A 21,424-nucleotide genomic window follows, 5' to 3' on the forward strand; every position below is an offset into this window, starting at 1 on the left:
GAACAGAGTAGTATCGGACAAGTCTATATGGTGGCTTTGATTGTGAAACTGAAGCTCTATTTCTTTTGTCTGATTAATAAAAAAAATTAAAGATTATAAGTTATGCCTCCATGTGAACACATCATAGGTAGACTTCTTGCTTTCAGCCAATAGATTCTGAGATATTGACACTACTACTCATCAGAAAACTACACTGCTCAAAAAAATAAAGGGAACACAAAAATAAGACATCCTAGATCTGAATGAATGAAATATTCTTATTAAATACTTTGTTCATTACATAGTTGAATGTGCTGAAAACAAAATCACAGCAAATTATCAATGGAAATCCAATTTAGCAACCCATGGAGGTCTGGATTTGGCATTACACTCAAAATTAAAGTGGAAAAAAACACTACAGGTTGATCCAACTTTGATGTAATGTCCTTAAAACAAGTCAAAATGAGGCTCAGTAGTGTGTGTGGCCTCCATGTGCCTGTATGACCTCCCTACAATGCCTGGGCATGCTCCTGATGAGGTGGCGGATGGTCTCCTGAGGGATCTCCTCCCACACCTCGACTAAAGTATCCCCCAATTCCTGGACAGTCTGTGGTGCAACATGGCGTTGGTTGATGGAGCGAGCCATGATGTCCCAGATGTGCTCAATTGGATTAAGGTCTGGGGAACAGGCGGGCCAGTCCATAGCATCAATGCCTTTGTCTTGCAGAAACTGCTGACACACTCCAGCCACATGAGGTCTAGCATTGTTGTGCATTAGGAGAAACCCAGGGCCAACCGCGCCAGCATATGGTCTCACAAGGGGTCTGAGGATCTCATCTCAGTACCTAATGGCAGTCAGGCTACCTCTGGCGAGCATATGGAGGGCTGTGCGGCCCCCTAAAGAAATGCCACCCCACACCATTACTGACCCACTGCCAAACCGGTCATGCTGGAGGATGTTGCAGGCAGCAGAACATTCTCCACAGTGTCTCCAGACCCTGTCACGTCTGTCACATGTGCTCAATGTGAACCTGCTGTCATCTGTGAAGAGCACAGGGTGCCAGTGGCGAATTTGCCAATCTTGGTGTTCTCTGGCAAATGCCAAACGTCCTGCACGGTGTTGGGCTGTAAGCACAACCCCCACCTGTGGACATTGGGCCCTCATACCACCCTCATGGAGTCTGTTTCTGACCGTTTGAGCAGCCACAGGCACATTTGTGGCCTGCTGGAGGTCATTTTGCAGGGCTCTGGCAATGCACCTCCTGTCCCTCCTTGCACAAAGGTGGAGGTAGCGGTCCTGATGCTGGGTTGTTGCCCTCCTACGGCCTCCTCCACATCTCCTGATGTACTGGCCTGTCTCCTGGTAGCGCCTCCATGCTCTGGACACTATGCTGACAGACACAGCAAACCTTCTTGCCACAGCTCGCATTGATGTGCCATCCTGGATGAGTTGCATTATCTGAGCCACTTATGTGGGTTGTAGACTCTGTCTCATGCTACCACTAGAGTGAAAGCACCGCCAGCATTCAAAAGTGACCAAACCATCAGCCAGAAAGCATAGGAACTGAGAAGTGGTCTGTGGTCACCACCTGCAGAACCACTCCTTTATTGGGGATGTCTTGCTAACCGCCTATGCTTTCCACCTGTTGTCTATTCCATTTGCACAACAGCATGTGAAATTGATTGTCAATCAGTGTTGCTACCTAAGTGTACAGTTTGATTTCACAGAAGTGTGATTGACTTGGAGTTACATTGTGTTGTTTAAGTGTTCCCTTTATTTTATTTTTGAGCAGTGTATATCTCTCACAGTCCAAGTTTACTAGCAGTTGCAATCAACTTAGTATCTTTTGGTAATCCTCACTTTCAATTTGTCTCGCATATCCTTTTTTTTTAGTCGAGCTTAATCGACCTCAAAGAACATGCATCATCATTGGCTTCAGCAGGGCTGAAAAGAGACTCCAAATTAAAGGCTTTAGAAATAGCCATAGAGCAAAAGAAGGAGGAGTGTAGTAAGCTAGAAGCACAACTGCAAAAGGTAAGCATGATGGAATATTAGTGATTCTTATAGTTGCATGCTGGGATTTTTGTCGTGAAAAATGCTAGTTTCTGTTAGTTTCAAGCTCAAAGTATTAATGATTTCAAATGTTGACATGACACTTTATCAATTTTTCCACTAAAAGTCTTTTTTGTTAGTTAAACTGTTTGAATCTCATTTATTGTTATCAAAGGATTGTTATACGCTTAAAGTAGAAGAACATTTTTTATTAGTAATACTTTAGATTTGTTCATAAGGGGAAGAACTATTGATACATAATTGAATATTGGACGTTGTCTAGCACATCTAATCACATTTGAACTAATAATTATCAAAATAATTTTTAGAATCACATTAATATATTAACTATCAATCAGACCTGAATTATCCATATGTCAGTTACGATTACTCATGGCATATTTCTTGATTTAAGTATTATGTTTGCCTTTCACACTTTGTAAATAGCCATGTTGCCAATGAATTAATCAAGGTACAATTCTTTAACTGAAGAAGGAGAATTTAATATTTAACTTTGGCTGTTTTCTGGCTTTCATGATACCTTGGAAAGAAATATATAATGTTAGTAATAATTTTAAAAAAGATACTATTTAAGATTTTATGCACATTGTACATGGTATCTGAGTAATCTTGCCTTAATCTACAAAATAAAATAATATTCTACACCTTATACCGCAGTTGATGTTTTGCAGTTTAAGATAGTATACTAAAAAACAAAATATGCAAAATATGCTAGATTATGAGCCACAGTGGTGCAATGGTTAGAGTGCAGTACTGCAGGCTACTTCTGCTGACTGCCAGCTGCCTGCAATTTGGCAGTTCAAATCTCACCAGGATCAAGGTTGATTAAGCCTTCCATCCTTCTGAGGTGAGTAAAATAGGACCCAAATTGTTGGGGGAAATTTACTGACTGCAAACCACTTAGAAGGCTGTACTGTGAAATGGTATATAAGTCTAAGTGCTATTGCTATTATGCCATTCTAGTTCTGGGAAACTAAATATGATTTTAAAGTCCACTTCAATATCAATTCCACTGTCCACTTCAATATAAATTCTTGTATAATTTTATTTTTTTATTTAAACCAGTGTTGTCTACAGCTCAGGTCCCAACTGTGGCTTTGGAAATAAACCAGGAATTTGTGAAATTAGCAATCAAACTATTAACAATTGATATAGTTAGTGGGGAATGTGAGTAGATTGGCCTTTTTCCACGGAAGCCCTGTTCATATTTGGATACAGCTGACCACTTGTTGACCATTATTGGACAATTATCAAGCCTTTTTGCCTCATTCAACTTTGGTAACATTTTGATTCCTTTAGTTTACAGCAGCATCATTTCTCCACAGAACTTTAACCTAGAGAGAGATCAGGGGTTGTTTTGTTTTTTTGAAGTGGTTTTTTTCAGATTTTTTTCTGAATGAAAAGAGAAGAAAAAGTAAGAAAGTAAAAGTAAGAATGCCCCTCCATTTCATCATGTTACTGTATCTTAAAGCTAAAAATATCTACATTGTTTAAAAGAAAACAAAGGTTGCAAATAATTATCAACAAATGATAATTTCTGATTTATATTTTCTTTGGTTACATTAAATTCAAGTAATTATTTAGAAGAAAATGGTCATAGGAAATCTTGAAATGCAGGCATTTCAGTTTTAAGAAAATCACTGATTTGGGGCAATTGGTTTCTAATGATAATGTCAACAGTCAAAATGTTTTAATTCCTAACATATATCCCTTTTAAAAAATTCTCTTCGAGCAACGAAAACTGAGAGCAATGGAAATTAGAAATTAAAGGTTTAGGAAGCTAAACTGTTGCTTCTTGTTGTAAAAGGAAAAATGATCATGATTATAAGAAATAAAAAATGTATTTTGCAATTCCCCCCTTCTTGCCCCTGCTAGTTCCATATTTTTATTTTGGGAAGCCAGGAATACATCAAATGGAACATGAATTAATCTTAGGAGAACATTATGAAAGCAAGACCCATCAAATTCTGAGGCTTTACCGTTCCTGTTTGAAGCATGGATCTGAAAGTTGAAGTGGGAATCCTGAAGAATGTTTCTAATGCAAAGTTAGTTACTGAGCTGGAAAAGGAAATTTGGGGGACAGAGCTGACTGAAATCACACAATTAAAGCCTTACCTGTAACATGCGCAAAAAGGGTCATGACAGTCATGGCTTCCATCTTGACTTTTTTTTGACCCTCCATGGATCCTTGCACTGGGCTGTGCTACCATACCTGTGAAAGCACTGTTGATATATGCATAGGAGATTATGAAAAAAAAAACTTGTTGATGTTTATTTCAGAAGATGTCTGTTTCCAATGTTATATCACTGCCTTTATATTTATCAGCTATAATTTTCCATCATTTCTTAGATGTGGCCATTACTATTACCATACTAATTAAGCCATACACTATTCTATATTCAAATAAAATGGAAATTAAGTTTTATCTTAACATGAAAAGAAAGCTCTACATTTTACAATAAAGTCTAATTAATCTTTCTTATTATCATCTTTGAACCTTTGATGATAAATTGCAGCCTTGGCCAAAAACACTTCTAATGATTCATTGCTAAAAACCAGCATTTAATGCATCATCAGCAGTGGACAGCTTTCTATATTTCATGGATTATTTCATTTGAGAAAGGGAAAGTAACACAATCTTTGGATTTTGTATTCTAGCCATTCTTTTCTGTGAGCCAAAATCAACATTTATTTTTCCCTAGAGCTTCTCGCATCCAGTAAGGAATGCTTAGGAACTTAAAATTTCTTCTCCTTTTTTAAATTCCAAGTTCTTCTGTGCAAATATGCCAATTTTGCTAAGCTAATACTGTTTTCCTGGATCTTTCCTTCTTTTCCTGTCTGTGCTTCATTCTTCCCACCTTTGCAATGTAGCAAGCTGAACAATTGTTCAATCAGATGTACAATCCCGTAAGTCCTTTCAGAAAGTCTCCACTGTAACATATGAAAGCATGAGGATCTATTTTACCCATCATGATGTTCTATTCTTCCTCTGTAGAGCTTTGCAAAACCGATGATGGCTTCATTTGCATTGTGTTAAATTAAGTAGGCTCTGTGGACTTTAAGGCCAATGTTCTTTTCAAAATGTAATTCATTAAAAATTGGACAAATAAACATTGCATTCAAATTCTGTCTGGCCTTCAAGCCCTCAACTGCTTAATTGTAAGAAAGCATGAACATATCAAGCTTTGTTGTTATTTTACTGCTATGCTTATGGCATACTTTATTAGATCCTTCAAATTAAATGTAAGCTTTAGAAAGGTATTCACTATTTCTCAAAAATATTAATAAATGCCGTTATCCTGGAGCAAGTGATGTCGTATAACATGCATTGGTTAGTAGGTAGTTGAGTTTTAAATATAAAGAAGATTAGTGTCCAGCATTGGTAATATAATTCAATTCAATCATTTGACCATAGTTACAGACCCATGGCAAAGTCTGTATCTACAATGGTAGTAAAAATAAAAGAAATGGATTTCAAATACAATATAATAATAAACAGGCAGGTGCATACAATCAAATGGTACTGGTAAGGGCATCACTTAGGCCATTATATGTTGCTTATATTTTGTAGGAGGAAAGTCTTGTTAGTTTATGGTAGCCCCAAATCAGGAGGAGTCTGATAACAACTTTTCCGGCTACAAAAAATATTAAAAGCCATCAACTCATGCAAACTGATGCCTTTTCATAAAATCTGTTAGTTAAAAAAGGTGTTACCAGATTTCTCCCTGATTTATGGCAGAAGTCAGAAACTTATTGTTTCTCTAATAACTTTGCGTTTATTTGTGTTAAATACCTTTGCTTGCATCTATCAAAGCATTTTGCCAGAATTGGGTTGTAAAATGTACATGTGCATCTCTATAAAAATTACATAAGAAAAGGGATAATGATTGGATCTATTCCACATAAGCAGGTGTGCTTTTCATATGGTCTGAAAGAGCTCTCATTACTGCAGTGGGCAAAATGTTTCTTCAGAACCTTACAATCTTTCAGAACTCTTTTAAAACACAAGTATAAGCATGCCAGCAAGACTTTTGCTGAAGTGCACGTAGTTGAGAGAATGAAATAACAGTGGTTATTTCAACCAAAGAAATGCCATCTTGTTTCCCTTTAGACATTTAAGTTTTACATTTATGTATTCAGCAACTTAAAAAAAAACCTACTGATGAATTGTCTGTCTTCTTATTAATGCCTTATTAATGTTATTGTGATAGATGTTGGGAGGATCTATGACAATTCGCCATGGCCAACTTGCCGCAGCCAACTAGTTGCAGGACAACTCGCTGCTGGACAAAAGTTATACTAAAATCAAAGAAATAGTGGAATAGAATCATTAAAGAAATGATGCAAAAGGAGAGACACAATAAAATGTGAATAGCAAAAATTAAAACATTTTTGTTTATTTTAAATAATTAAATAGAATTGTTAAATTTTCCTATAGCAAGTTAGCCATGGTTGGCCTCAGCAAGTTAGCTGTGGCTATTTGTCCCATTCCAATGTTTTGGGAAGCACCCAGCCTGGCAGAGAGGAGGAATAAAACACAGAGCTGATTTGGAGTCACTGAGCAATCACAAAAGGCTAGGGCCAAGATCCCACTAAGTTTCTTGGAAACTCATCTAACTATTCCCAGGAATGGGCTACCAGATTGGGGAGATTCCTGTATTAAAAGCAGTACATAATAAAGTAGTTAGCTTTAGGTCTAGTGTAGGTCTAGTTATTTGTGCCTAACACATTGCATAGACCATGCTTCAATTATTGGGCGAGAGGAGAGCATACATCGTGAATCAATCAGCGTTAGTCTCCTATGTTATAAAAATTATGTTTATTAAAGTTTTGTAATTCCAGTCTGAAGGTAGTATATGTCTCTAAGCAAGTGTAGAAAATATTTAATAAACAGAGGTATTATAGTCCCTCTTAACACAAGAGAAAATTCTACTGTTGTAATAAAAACATTGAGTGAATAAATAAGAGGTTCTTGCAAACATTCCCTTACTCAAATCTACCCTGTAATTATATTAAGTGTTGTGTAGGATTAAGTTCATATAAAACCTGGAATCATTACTCTATGCTGATTGGGTGGGTCAGCTGTTTTTAGTCACTTCAAATGTTCCAGGCTTAAGCTGGAGATAAATTATCAATGAAGTATGATTTTTTTTTCAACAGAAAGCGGATTTTTAGCAAGATAAACTTTGATGAATGGCAAATGGGTGTGGTTGCCCCCAAAAGATAGACATGAGGTCATTTTTCATCTAGGACTACTCTCTGAACTGGGATGTTTGTAAACAACAAGGCTTAAAATTACTCCTCATCTGAAGGCCCATTTTATTTTTAAAAGATTTCCATCATTTTACCTAAAATATGAAATCTATCTGGAGCTACTATGAAAGTGAAAAAGATGTATCATGACCCCAGTATAAAAAGGTATGTTATATATGGCTTATAGAAAGGCATTTAGTGAGGTTCATCCTGCCTACTGTTTCTGACAAAAAATCCTAGTGTGTCTCAGAGCATAAATACATAAATATCCCCTTAAGAATCTGAAAGATTGTTTGAACTACATACAAGGTTCCCTTTAGAGATCCTGTGAGTAGTGGGTGATGGGAAGAGGTGACATAAAAGTTTCTTCTAGTGGAGCTTATATTTTAGAAACTGTTCACAGTTCCTCATCCCCCTATTTTGCTTTAAATCCTTTCAAAAATACTATACTGATTTAAGTTCAGTTATACTCAGAGGTGGTATTCAGCAGGTTCTGACCAATTCTGGAGAACCGGAGGCAGAAATTTTGAGTAGTTCAGAGAACCCACAAATCCACCTCTGGAGATTTTACAGTATCCTTCCTCTGTCACGCCCACCAAGCCACAGAACCATAGTAAAAAAAATTGAATCTCACCACTGATTATACTGGCTTAGTATTGCTATGAAACAAGGTTCAATGTGACATAGACACGAGTGAGCTGCTCCTGGCTGAGAGGCTGCATGCCACTATTTGATTTTCTGAGTGTAAAACCAGAACTTGACATTTTCCACTAGCAGTTCTATGGCTAAATAAAGTGTAGTTTGGCTCAGGAAGCTCCCATAGCAAAAGGTGAGCAATGAGATGACTAATCAAGTACATTGTTTTTAGACAAGTTCTTAGTCAGGATATTCTTAACCTAATGCAACTTTTCAGATTTCCACAAGTGATTACAATATACTGTTTTGAAATTATATAATCCAGAAGTAATCAAGTCCAACATCCTACCTCAAGGCAAAATAATTTTACTTAAAATGGAGACTTTTTTTTCCAGAGCATTATGCTGTCTTTTCAATAATTTCCTAACCAGTGATTTGAAACATCAGTTCTACAATGAGATTCTGTTAACTATTCTGGAAACTTTATACATGAACTGTTGCAGTGCGGTTTATATGGGATTTTCTCAAATATTACTGAGAAATTGCTCTTAGCCCAGAATGTAGTAGTGTGAACAGTTATGGGCAGGTGTCATAATATCCATATAACATCTCTGATCAACAAGTTGCACTGGATTGTTATTCTTAATAATAACAGCAGACTTCTTTATGCAATTGAAGTTGCTGGTTATAAAGCCTACATAGCATCATGCCTAAATATCTGAGGAACTGTGTGTCTTCCAAGGTTTCTGCCCATCCTATATGATCAGGCAGAGTTTTCCAGTTCCCATCAATTAAACAATATCCTCCAGTAAGACCCATAAAGCGTGTCTTCTCTAGCATAGCACCTGCCCTCTGGAACAACATTCCCTCAGAGATTTCAATTGTGAGTGACCCAGAGTTGATTGCAGTTGGACAATGTCTTTAAGTTGAATAAGTACAAGAATTTAGACTGCTCTTCTGCACTTTAAATGAGCCTTGAAAACCTGCATCTTCCCTCAGGCCTTATTAGTTATTAAGCCCCTTTGGATACTATGTTGTGTGAGAAGGATGGTTTTTATTATTGCTTCTGGACAACTATAATTTTCTTTTATTATTGTGATGTTTCTTGTCTTTTAGTAAACAAACAAGCTAATTTTCTGAAATATGACATTTGGAGGCACTTGAAAATATTAAAGAACATATTTGATTTTTGGTGGATTTATAATAAGCATTTATGTTTCTTTGAAAAGTAATAAAAGGAGAAAGCCTTATATATTCTGTGACCCTGGAAGGTATCTTTAGATCATTGATTGTGTTGGTGGATAAGAGCCCTACATAGTCAGGATCTGTGCCTTTGTGTGCCCAATATCTCTCTCATACTTCCCTCTGCTTTCCAACCTTCAGTTGGTCCAAAATGCATGATTGTGCGCTGGTATAGCTGTGCACATATCTCCTACAGGGCCTGCATTAGCTACTAGTTTGCTTCCAGATCAAATTCAAGGTGCTGGTTCTTACTTCAAAGTCCTACATGGCTTGGGACCAGGTTATCTGAATGTCTTGTAGGTCAGGTAGATGTAATGCACTTTTTGCATCACATCTATCTATCAGAGCAAGGAGGCAGGGAATACGATGGGTCTTCTCTCTTGACGGTTAGGATCAATCTAGTGGGATCACGAAGAAGGGCCTTCTTGTGAAACTTCATCTGGTCTATATATTCTAAATTCAATCCCAATGGTATTTTCTACTATTTGAATCCCATTGCCTCAGCCTTTTTGCTTGCCAGAGGAATTCCATTAAAGAAGACAAGATAGAATAGTTACATAATGCTTTTCAGTTTATAGCAATTGTTTTTATGAAAACACACCAAATAAAATAGCCATTCCCTGATCTGCTAACCTAATTTGGTTATAATTTCTGTCTTAAATAGTTTGTGGATTCTAATGTTTTGCTAAAAGATCATATTTTTGAAACTTTCACTTTGTCCTACAGTTATCTGTATTTGGTAGAAAATGTTTTTGTTTTCTTTATTAAGGAACACTATCCTTATTGGATTCTGTGCAACTAAATGTTCTCAGAAACAATGGTAAGCAGCAAACAATGTTTACAGTCAGCTTAGAGGACAGTTCTAAATTATAGCTTCCAATCAATCCCATTAAGCTATTAACTAATAACTGGAATTGAACCATCTCTGATGGCATGGTGTTGTTAAATCCAATTTGAAGGATCTAAGGTATTTTCTTGCATGCATCTTTCTGCTGTCTCATTTATTAATCATACTCATATTTTGGCTCTTCTAAATAAACATGTATTGTTCTTCTTATGCTTATATATTGATGTTGGAAGAATAAATGATGCATATATAACATGATAATAAATAATGCATACTTTTTCACTTTTTACATTCATTACAATAAAGTAATATTGCTGTGTATAATAATTTGAATAACAAGGAAAAATAATATGACTGGTTTCTTCACAAAACCTGATTAGGTTTCTCTACCCTTCCTTCCAAATTCAGTCCCCTCTCTCTCTGTGGGTAGGCAGAAGCATGAAAACTAGTCGACAGTTCATAAACTGTCACATGGATATGCCAAGTCTCATACTCTGGCAGTTTTTAAAAGTTAATTTATAATTCATTCAGCTTTCTATAAATATTTGGAGACAATCAAATTGCGTGAGTGTAATTATGACTGTATAAATAATAGATGGATCTCCTTTTCTTTAAGCTTATCCTGGATATGATCCCAAAACAGCTAAACTATGTTACTGCTGCAATCCATCAAGACTAGCAGAGGCAGTTGACCTAAAATATACCCTAAGTGTTGCTTGGCCTTGAAGACCTGAAAGGCTGAAGCAACTATGTACCTACCCCTGAGTATGCTTAGATAGAGCAGTTGTATAGTTCTTTGAGCTTACTCATTGAACCCCAGATGTATATCTGGGTTTCTGCTCTCAAGCAGAAAAAATGAAGGGGTCTTCAATATAGACCAACTAAATGTGAACCACATAATTGGTGGACATCATTATTACATTTTCTGATCTGAAATGTTCATAGGAATATAGAATGGGAAGAAGATTGTTAGGAGTGTTAGAGATCTTGTAGTCCTTTCTCAATGTAGAGATATTTTAATCCTTAACTTTGTCTACTGAATGTACTATTAAACAATAAAGATCAGTAGATAGAAATTGAATGAACAGTATGAAGAGGTCTGCAGGTAGCTTCTTTATCTTTTGGATGGACTTTGAATATGAATGAGTGGATAATAAAGGATGAAAAGGATAAAAAAAGATGAAAGTTATGATCTTCTCTCTTGGAATTTCCAAGCAACCGAATATGAGATGCCTGTTTATAGTTACTAGTATGATCCCTATCCTTAATACATTGTAGAATTTTTTAGAATTTAAGAAAATATATTTTAATGCCATGAAGCTGAATGGAATATAAGAAACAAATTTTTAAGAGTAGAGTTATTGTACATATTGCTATCCTATCCATAGATTATCTGGAGTCTATTTTTGTTATCTTGAGTGACTTTTCCTGGTGACTTGCTCAGTATGAACATTCTAGTTCTATGTGATAGATATTGGAGTACACTCATAATTAGGCCTTCCCATGCTCCTTTTTGTTTTTGTTTTCAGTGTACAGAACTGATATCTATAGCATATACATGAGATGGGCAGTATGGGGGACATAGAATATGAACCAGACCTTAGATGCAACTAATGTACAAAAACCCATACAAAGAGCTCAACACATTTTGCATAGCAGCCCCTCCCCCCACATACTAGGAATGTCCATAGAGGAGGGAAATAAAAAAAAGTCAACATGGTGATCACAACTACAGGTACTCCTTGGTTAATGACAGTAATTGGGACTGGGAACTCTTTTGCTAAGTGACATGGTTACATCATGTGACCACCATTTGCAACTCCATGTAAGCTTCTCCATTGACTTTGCTTGTTGGAAGCTGGCAGGGAATGCTGATCACATAAATGAAGAAGGATGCTGCAAGTGTCATAATTGTGAGGCAATTGCCAAGCACCTAAATCATGATCATGTGACTTCAGTGACCGCAATTCCAAGGACCTGTGTAAATTCCCTTGTTTAACACTGTCATAACTTGGAACAGCAGGTAAATGTATGGTCATTAACCGAGGGCTACTTGTATGTAATCAAAGCCATGTCCTGATTTAGCCCCCATCTTGATGTTTTGACTTTTCTTTGCAGATAATTCTGATCACCTTTATATCTTACTGTAAGTCCAGCAGTTCTCAAATTGAAAGGGTTATTCTGAACCTTTTGAAATTGGTTTAGATGCAGATTTGACATCTAAAGGTAACTGAGGCAGATGGCCTCAGTTATCCTGCTGATTGCTGAAAATAGGAAAGACAGAGTACTGTGATTTCATTACTCCTGAATGCCTTGGCAGATCATTATATTTCTAGCATTAACTATAATTGGGTGCTGTTGGGATTTAAAGTTTAGTGAATGTGGTCTAGATAGCAGATTGTAGACCACGGTTCCTCTGAAAACGCCAGCCACTGTTGCCAGAAAATCTGTTGTTTAGATCAGAGGTCTCCAACCTTGGCAACTTTAAGACTTGTGGACTTCAACTCCCAGAATTCTCCAGCCAGCAGAGCTGGCTGGAGAATTCTGGGAGTTGAAGTCCACAAGTCTTAAAGTTGCCAAGGTTGGAGACCTCTGGTTTAGATCACAAACTTTTGGGGAGGGGGTCAGCATTTGTCCTGTCTGAAATCCTCCCCACAATCTACAATATGTTTCCATCTTGTTTCTTTTCAATATGGCATTGAATGAAGATTTTACTTATGAAAGCTTATCTGGAAAAACCAAACAAAAATATTATTCACCAAAGGTTGTGGTTCATTCTTCTACAAAACATTCATCTTTGTTATTCTACATCTATTTGTTATTTGAAATGGATCATATAAGCCTTCACATTTTTTCCCTCTGTAGAAAGTGTAGGAAATAGAACAAACATTTGCCAATATCTGCTAAACTCAGCTATTTAAAAAAAATCTTCTAAATTCTAAAAATAATACTTTTGTTTTATTTGCCAAATGGCAAGTGTAACGACTTCTTTAAATCAACTCAGCATAGAGCATAAATATATTTTTAATCTCATATCCTCAAGATCCCTTGAAATTATACCCCCAAATCTAGCATGAATTATTAAGGTGCAGAAGTGTCATGATTTATTCATTGTATTCTCAAATAACTTTCAACCAAGTCTTCCATAATTCTATTCAATTATTGTTTCACTAAGTAGAGAGATATATCCCACAAGTCGTATTATACCACAACAAATTAATTTATGTTGTTTTCTACTGTTTACCCTATAATAGATATAGCATTATTGAATTTTTAATTTTAGGATTTCTAGATGAGATTCTAGTTAGATGAGCCTTCAAGTTCTAAGGCACTCTCTATTAGACTATCCAAGATGCAATTTCAGAAGTCACAATTCACATTTTAATATTAGGGCATACTTATTTTGGTTTTTAACAAGTTTCCACTGAAATGAATGGAGGTAGCACACAGGAATACTTGGCAACTGTGTATTTTGTAAATGGTGTAAGTTATATTTGATTTATGGAGAAAATTATTCCCTTCGTGTTTAATCTTAAGCTTTTTCAATCATGGCAAATTCCTTGTATGTCTAACTTTTCCATTTAAAAAGTATATTGTATATTAAAAAATTTAAATATAGGCAACAAATGTCATACATCTCAATTTCTTTGTGGATAAATGGTGCACTTATGATTTGTTTAGATTTTAAAAATATGTCTATGTAAGGAAACTCGCCACTTTTGAAATGGCCCTAGAAGTTTGTTTGAGAATAAGAGATCTACTCAGACTAAACCTGTCTTGATTATCCTCATGCTTGACTAATATGTTACATGCAGATAAACTGCCCTGACCATTAATTCATTAATAACTTTTGTACATTACTTCATATTTTCCTGAAACTCAAAAATTGTTCAAAACTGAAAAAAAAAGTCACTTCAAAGCATGTAAACCTTCAAGAAGTAGATATCAATGTGATCTTTTATCTGAAATGTAAGCTTCGTTTAGCCTGTCACTGTTTTCTTGCTAGTTTATTTTCTGAAATAATAAATGTGCAAGGAATAGAACCAACACCGAGACTTGTACTGTATTATTACTGTACTGTATTATTAGCTAGCAGCAGGATATGCAGTCTTTCAGAGTATCCTCAAACCTTTAAAATGTATTTGTGTACATTGAAAAATTGTTCTCTGAATTGTGTCTTTAATGTGCACTGCAGTTAAACTACTTGTTTTCTCTCTGCCTGCTCTTTGAAGATGCCAATTAGGAATAATGGGAAACAAGGGGTAGGCTAAGCATTGCAGTGCATTCTTGTTTACATCTGTGTGTGATTATTTCAGTGTAATGTTTTAAACTCTTTTGGCCCATTCATGCTCTCAGTGACATTAATGAGGTTTTGCCATTAGCTTTAATGGGAACAAGACTGGGCTTTGCACTTTTCTTTTCTGTTGTGTTCATTGCATTCTTTCTTGTTTGTGAACTGACCAGCCACTCATGCATGTGTTTGCCAGGTCCGTTTATTTGTGCTGTTCCATGAGGGGCTTCTTTCTCCTTATGTTTCAGGTTAAGTATTGGCAGAATGAAATAAAATAAGGGAGGAAAAGAGGGATTTGGGGGTAAAACTATTTGTTTGAGGCATTCACATCTTGTCTGAAATAAATAACTTACATTAAGTTGTTCAAGATTTGCTTAAAGTAGTTATTAAATCAAACCATATCAGGTATAGACTTAAGTTAACTTGTTCAATGTTATTTTCCAGGAAAAAAAATCTTTCTAGTACTTAGAATTATGGTTTCACCTCCCCCGCTCCAAATAATGGGATGTTGAAGGAAAATAGCTTTTGCCCAATAGCAAGAAAAGGCCACCAACTCACAGAATAGCACTATAAACTAGGGGGAAAGGCTAGTGATTGATTTATTTTTTTAATTTAACAGGCTCATGAGGCTGAGGAAGAAGCTCGGAAGAATCCTGAATTTGCTGATCGATTGAAGCAGCTCGACAAAGAGGCTGCCTACTATAGAGAGGAATGTGGCAAAACCCAAGCCGAGGTGGACAGGCTCTTAGAAATCCTCAAAGAAGTAGAGAATGAAAAAAATGACAAAGATAAGAAAATTGCTGAGCTGGAAAGGTACATTTCTTATTGCCTGTGTTTTCTCATAAATACATTATATATATCCCTGCTTGATGAAAAGAAATAGCAAAATGTATCACGGTAGCAGGCAAATGAAATAGAACAGCCAACTTGATACGACAGGGTTTTAGAAAAAATATGGTTCTGTGTAAATCATTTGTCCAAATGCTTTTGAAGATTCAGTACAATAATAAAGTCTCAGCTCCTTTATAGAAAAAGTTTACCTTACTGACCTAACCAGGGGTCGGGTGGGGTGGGGAGACTGCATTAACTTTTTTTTTTTTTTTTTTGCAAAATTGAAGAAGAGAGAGAAAAAGTATAAAAGGATAAAAAATGAAAATAACCAGACTGCTGAAAGAAACTGGGATGTAATAAGAATAAAGTATAACTAATTTTTTTAAAAAATAGAAAAATAGAAATGGTACAATAAAAGGTTATGAATGTAAAATTATTTAGAGGTTAACATTTGTACTTAGAACAAAATAATGAAACACTTGATAACTTGAAAAGTTGTCTTATGCATCAAAGGATTGTGTTATGATTGGATCAATGAGGCCATGTTAAATCAACATAATCCACATCTGTGTTAACAAAAGTACACTAGTACACAAATAAAAGTAGATTGTATAAAAATATGATTAGGAACATTTATTAATTTGCATTTAATAACAAATATTCACATCTTGCTAGCAATTGTCTTGCAACTGGTTATTGCCACAGTATTGAAACCTCAAATTTCTATCATCAAATGGTCTAGACGTTGCAACTAAAACTAGATGTTGCAACTAATCTTGAAAAGTAAGGGGTACTCAGCTCTAACAAAAAACAAGATTTAGCATAATGTTTTGCAGAATCAATGAATAAAGAGCCAGTTTTCTTTTTATTCCTTTTGATGTATTTTTATACCCCCTTTTTCTTCCCAGCTTTCCAATTTAATTTTGATCAATTTCATCACAGGTTAAAAATAAAAACTTAAAAAGAAAACAGAGTAAAAAATAAACAGAAATGTACAAATTTCTATATTTAATTTATAAATGGTCCTTATAAATGGCTTTTCTTTTTCTTGCAGTTGATGTGCATTTGGTTACCAGATTAGATCTCTGTATTTTGGGAATTAACCAGATTTACTGACTCCCACCTTTATACCAGTAATCCTTGATTTATGACCACAATTGAACCCAAAATATCCATTGTTAAGTGAGACATTTAAGTGAGTTTTGCCACATTTTATGACCTTTCTTGCCACAGTTCTTAAATGAATCACTGCAGTTGTTAAGTTAGCAACACAATTGTTAAGTGAATGTGGCTTCCCAATTGAATTTGCTTGTCAGAAGGTCTCAAAAGGTAGATCACATGACCCCAGGATGCTGCAGATGCGGCAGCTGTTATAAATATGAGTCAGTTCCAAGCATTTGAATTTTGATCACATGACCATAGAGATGCTGTGACAGTTGTAAGTGTGAAAAATGGTCATAATTCATTTTTTTCAGTGCCGTTGCAACTTGAGTGTCCCTAAACGAACTGCTGTAGTGTCTTCTATTAATAGGCTAAGGTTCTCCCCACACGGCCATTTTAAAGCTTCTCCACAGTGCCTAAATCAGTCTCTTCATTGGCTACCAAATTGATTAAGAGGTACGTGACCTGTACATTAAGTCACATCAGGCAAAAGAGCTAGAGTTCTGTTTCATGTTTTTTTATGGTGACTTTGATTGGGCAGGAAGAGGCAGGCTTTACTCACTTGTAAGTCATGGGACTGCCCTTCCCGCCAGCTGTGGCACTCACTGCCAACTAGCTGTGTGTGTAAAAGATGCTTCAGGATAGGTAATACATTAGAGTTCAAAGGCAGAGTACACATAAATGAAAGAAAAGATAACATTTAATTTCTTTTTATAAGCATAAAAGGAAAGAGACTAAGGCATTATGTTTGCATATTTTAAAAGACTTCAAAAAGAAAAGGGAAAAAGTATTTTTCTGGAATCAGTCCAAGCATTCATTTGGAAAATTAAGAAGTTTAGGAAAGGAAGTGCATGCTAAAATTCAATGCCATGTTTTTTAGGCGAGAAGATTATTGCTGGATTCATCTATAGAGTCTCTTACTGCTTCAAAATCTCTAATCCTGTGCATCTAGTTCTTTAATTTTTAAATATTACTCTTGTTTCTAAAGCATGCTTCCAAACTTCAAACATTGTACAAAAGTTGCAGATGTTTTAATACTTTTTTTTTTAACCACAGAGGTTCGTGTAAAGAAGTTAAAATATTGTTTTCTGCTCTGAAGTTTTAATGCCTTACTGTGTAGGATCTTCTGTGTAGATCTTTTTGTTTCATTTTTGTTCTTTTCTTGGAGAAAGGAAAGTGACATTTACATTGAATGGACAATTATAGTATAGTAACACCTTGATTTAATGGACCATTCATTGGGAGTGAAACACAAACGTATGCTTTTTGAGGCAATTCACCTCAGGCAAATTATGACATCTGTACAGAAATGACATAAATAGGTGCAAACGATGTAAATCTCATTCAACTGAAAGTAAATTTAAATGGCTGGTCTGGATTTCTTCATAGGCAAGAGACTTGTCCATTTTTTCATGGTTGTATTCAGACAGATGATTTGTCCATTGCATCTGAAGTCAGTTAAATGAAGATCAATTAAATCAAAATTTTACTGAAATTCAGATTAAGTTATTCTTTAATTTTTTTCTTAATTCTTATATATTTTTAGAATTTTTGACAAAGAGATAAAATAATGTTGAAGTTTGCTACAGTATATGCATGTGTATGTTTGAGAGCTTTCTCCAAGTAATTACAGCTACAGCAAACTCATTCTGACATCACTGTAAGGATCACTAGAATTATCTTTTCTTGAATGTATATCAGGTTGTTCTTAGACTCTATTATAATGAGAAATGTAATTAGCTATCTATTATAGAAGAAACAAGAATTACAAATTATTCCAGCTAAGAAGAAAAGATCACAGTATTATAGTTTTATGATTTCAATTAAACAGCAGAAAATATTTGGATGAATTAGTTTTCTTTATTCCTCATTTTTGGAATATAAAGTAATTTTCAAAATGTAGTTTATTGGTTTATTTTAGTATAAAGTTTATTTTCAAAATGAAAAAGGGAAATGGGAGACAGGAGAGAGCGACAGAAAAAAAATATCCAGAGCACTGAAAATAGGCACAGTTGAGTTTTTCTTCTTCTCTTGCATCGCTTAAAATATTTCACTGAAATTAAATATATTTAAAGCAGAATTGATGGGAGTGAGTACTTTTTTCACATAGTGCATCATTACAATGAAAATGTTTAAGAATTATTTAAAAAGTATTCTTACTGAGAATCAAAAAATCTGCCAGCTTCTTTTCACCTCCCCCCTCCCCCCCCGCCCTGAGCTGGCAAGGTTGTTAGTGCCACTCTTTATCAATATTAGCCTTTCTTTGGACTGATATGCTTTTCAAACTTCCTTTACTTTATGACACATTGATATTCTGTATTTAATGTAAAGTAATATACAAAAATATCTATAGGTAAGTGCGCTATCGCAGACTCGTTCAGAGAATGACTCAATCTGACTCCTTTCTCCCTTTAAGTCAGGCATTCTAATTCTAGCAGAAGAATGAAAATCTGAAAGAATGGATCATTTCTTCAAGTGCTGTGATAGGTGTAATTTGCAAAAGTTGTAAAGCTCATTGGGTGTTGTTTGCTTATATTTGATATCAAATCTGTGTGGTTTCAGTATGCAGATTTCTATTAGTATGATTGGTTGAAAGGGTTACAGCTGAACTGCTACCAGATAGTTCTGTTAAAGGAAAACTGGGAAATTAAGAATAAGAAATAAAGAAACCAGCATACCCAATAGGTATTTAATGGTTTCTGATGTTCCCCCATCTTTTTAAAAATAGTCAATAAATCATCTTTTGCAATGTAGTATAGGAATGTGCACCTGTGATGTCTCTGGGGATTATTTTACTTTGGCCTTAGATAAGAGTTTGTATATTGCTTTGACTAATTGAAAGGACATGATAAATATTTTTGCAGAAAATAAGTTATCAGCCATCTGGATATTCTCAGCGATGAAGTATTAGTCTTATTCTTGGGACTGAAAAAGATTGCTCTCAGCTTTAGCAAGAACTGTATTTCCATAAGAAAAAGAGTGTCTTTGATCAGTGTAAGTGATCAGTACTTGAGAATCACCAACATAAGAATTCTTTGAACATGTAGCCAAGCCATTTAACTTCCATTATTTTTTCATGGGTGAAGATGACTGCTCATATGAGTCATCCGAAACCCAAGTCAGTCCACACAAGGCCTTCCAAGAAAGAATGCCTCCTGCCAACCACCTGGCCTTGCAGTTGCCACCATCTTCATTGTGGTTTCCTGGACAGGGAGAGTGCGTCTGAGGCAAAAAAAAATTCCTAGTAGAAAAGCTATTGCTTTTGTACACTATTCATTAAAACACACACACAGACAAAATTCTGTCCTGATTTCCTTTTAAAAAAATAGATCACTGATGTAGTAATTGCTCATTGTTACATTGTAAAACTAAAGTTTTTCTTCCCTTTATTTCTTTGGTATCATTTTATATCTATCTATGGCGACAGTAAGGGCATCTGGCCACTAAACACTCTGCTAGTTCTATTCAGTTGCCCAGACTCCAACCCGCAAGGGATTATGGGGTCGTTAAAAGATGAAGATGGTGATTTTATGTCTGTCTGTCCATCCGTCCATCTGTCCATCCATCCATCCATCCATCCATCCATCCATCCATCTATTCATTTATTTATTTTATTTTTATTTATTTATTTTGTCCAGCATGCATTTGATAATATATATAAGTATAAACATGATTATTAATACATGAAATAGATACAAATAAAAGGGAACATTAAGACAGGGATGGTAGGCACATTGGTGTGCTTATGCACGCCTCTTACAGACCTCTTAGGAATGAGGTGAGGTCAATAGTAGACAGTCTGATGTTAAAGTTTTTGGGTTTAGTGGAAGAAACCAGAGAGTCAGGTAGAGTATTCCAGGCATTGACCACTCTGTTGCTGAAGTTGTATTTCCTGCAATTGAGTTTTGTTCAGTTAACCCTGAGTTTGTATCTATTGTGTGCTTGTGTATTGTTGAGGCTGAAGCTGAAGTAGTCATTGACAGGACATTGTAATGGATAATTTTATGTACTATGTTTAGGTCAGACCGAAGGTGGCATAGTTCTAAGTTTTCTAAGCCTAAAATTTCAAGTCTGGAGGCATAGGGTATTCTGTTGTGAGTAGAGGAGTGGAGGACTCTTCTTGTGAAATATTTCTGGACTCTCTTGATTGTATTAATATCAGATATGCAGTGCGGATTCCAGACAGATGAGCTCTAATGTTGTTACAGTGGGCTCTGGCACTTAGCTCATCATTATCTTATGATGATTTTATAATTATCTCTGACACTTAGATCATCTATCTATCTATCTATCTATCTATCTATCTATCTATCTATCTATCTATCTATCTATCCATCCATCCATCCATCCATCCATCCATCCATCCATCCATCCATCTATTTACCATTCACCCATTCCAAATGGCTGCTTTCAGTCTGCTTCAGTCATTTGACCTTCAAATCATAACTATTTATATGTTTTCCAATTATTCCATTCATTTATCAGGTCCCCTAATTCTTTAAATATGAACATACTTTCCTCTAGATAGTAGTGTTCAAAAGAATAACAAAACTGGAAGGGATCTTTGTACTCTGCAATCTGATTTTGTTTTCTTTTCCCTTTTTCTTCTTCTTGTTGATAGAGTTTGTCTCAGAACTTCCTGATTATCTTGACCATTTTATAAATGACATGGTACAAATTCAACATTATAAATTGACATACTGTATAAGGAAAGTACAGGAGCATTCCTCTGGCACAGCATAATGTCAGTCACAAGGCTTTGAAATATTTAATAGTGTGTGACAGAGTGAGAATATCTTAAGAGAAGATCTATAATTTCTGAAACTGAGCTCCGTCAATTTTAGTCAATGCATTTGTATCTGTTATTTAGTTACAGTTAGATAGCTGCCACTTGATCAGAATAAAAAGAGAATTTGATACCATGCATAGTAGATAACACTATATTCCATTTCCCCCTCTAAACCTCTCATAGTTTCTTAAGAGTTTAAAAAGAGTGTCTGTGAAATTTTATAGTAAATATTTCTGGTAAATAAACTATTATCTACAGAGTCCTCTGTGTGTGTGTGTGTGTTGTGTGTGTGTGTATGTTTGTGGGCATATGATGAAGTA

At 35.4% G+C, this 21,424-nt stretch overlaps 1 protein-coding gene across 4 annotated transcripts in view; it reads left to right on the plus strand.

Moving 5' to 3' along the window:
- Window positions 1-21,424, plus strand: part of ERC2 (ELKS/RAB6-interacting/CAST family member 2) — a 664,972-nt gene that overhangs the window by 277,268 nt on the left and 366,280 nt on the right. For 2 of the 4 annotated variants that reach the window (XM_087954768.1, XM_087954769.1), the window contains 3 exons: window positions 1,874-2,014; window positions 4,926-4,961; window positions 14,943-15,136. In XM_087954768.1, coding sequence (XP_087810894.1) covers window positions 1,874-2,014; window positions 4,926-4,961; window positions 14,943-15,136 — 371 coding nt within the window. The remainder of the gene's footprint in view (window positions 1-1,873; window positions 2,015-4,925; window positions 4,962-14,942; window positions 15,137-21,424) is intronic. The other 2 variants (XM_087954770.1, XM_087954771.1) reach the window with 1 other exon arrangement.

This window comes from Notechis scutatus, chromosome 2 (assembly GCF_049901735.1).
Source record: "Notechis scutatus isolate UNSWTSFEM ecotype Mainland chromosome 2, rNotScu1.2, whole genome shotgun sequence".
Taxonomy (NCBI): domain Eukaryota; kingdom Metazoa; phylum Chordata; class Lepidosauria; order Squamata; family Elapidae; genus Notechis; species Notechis scutatus.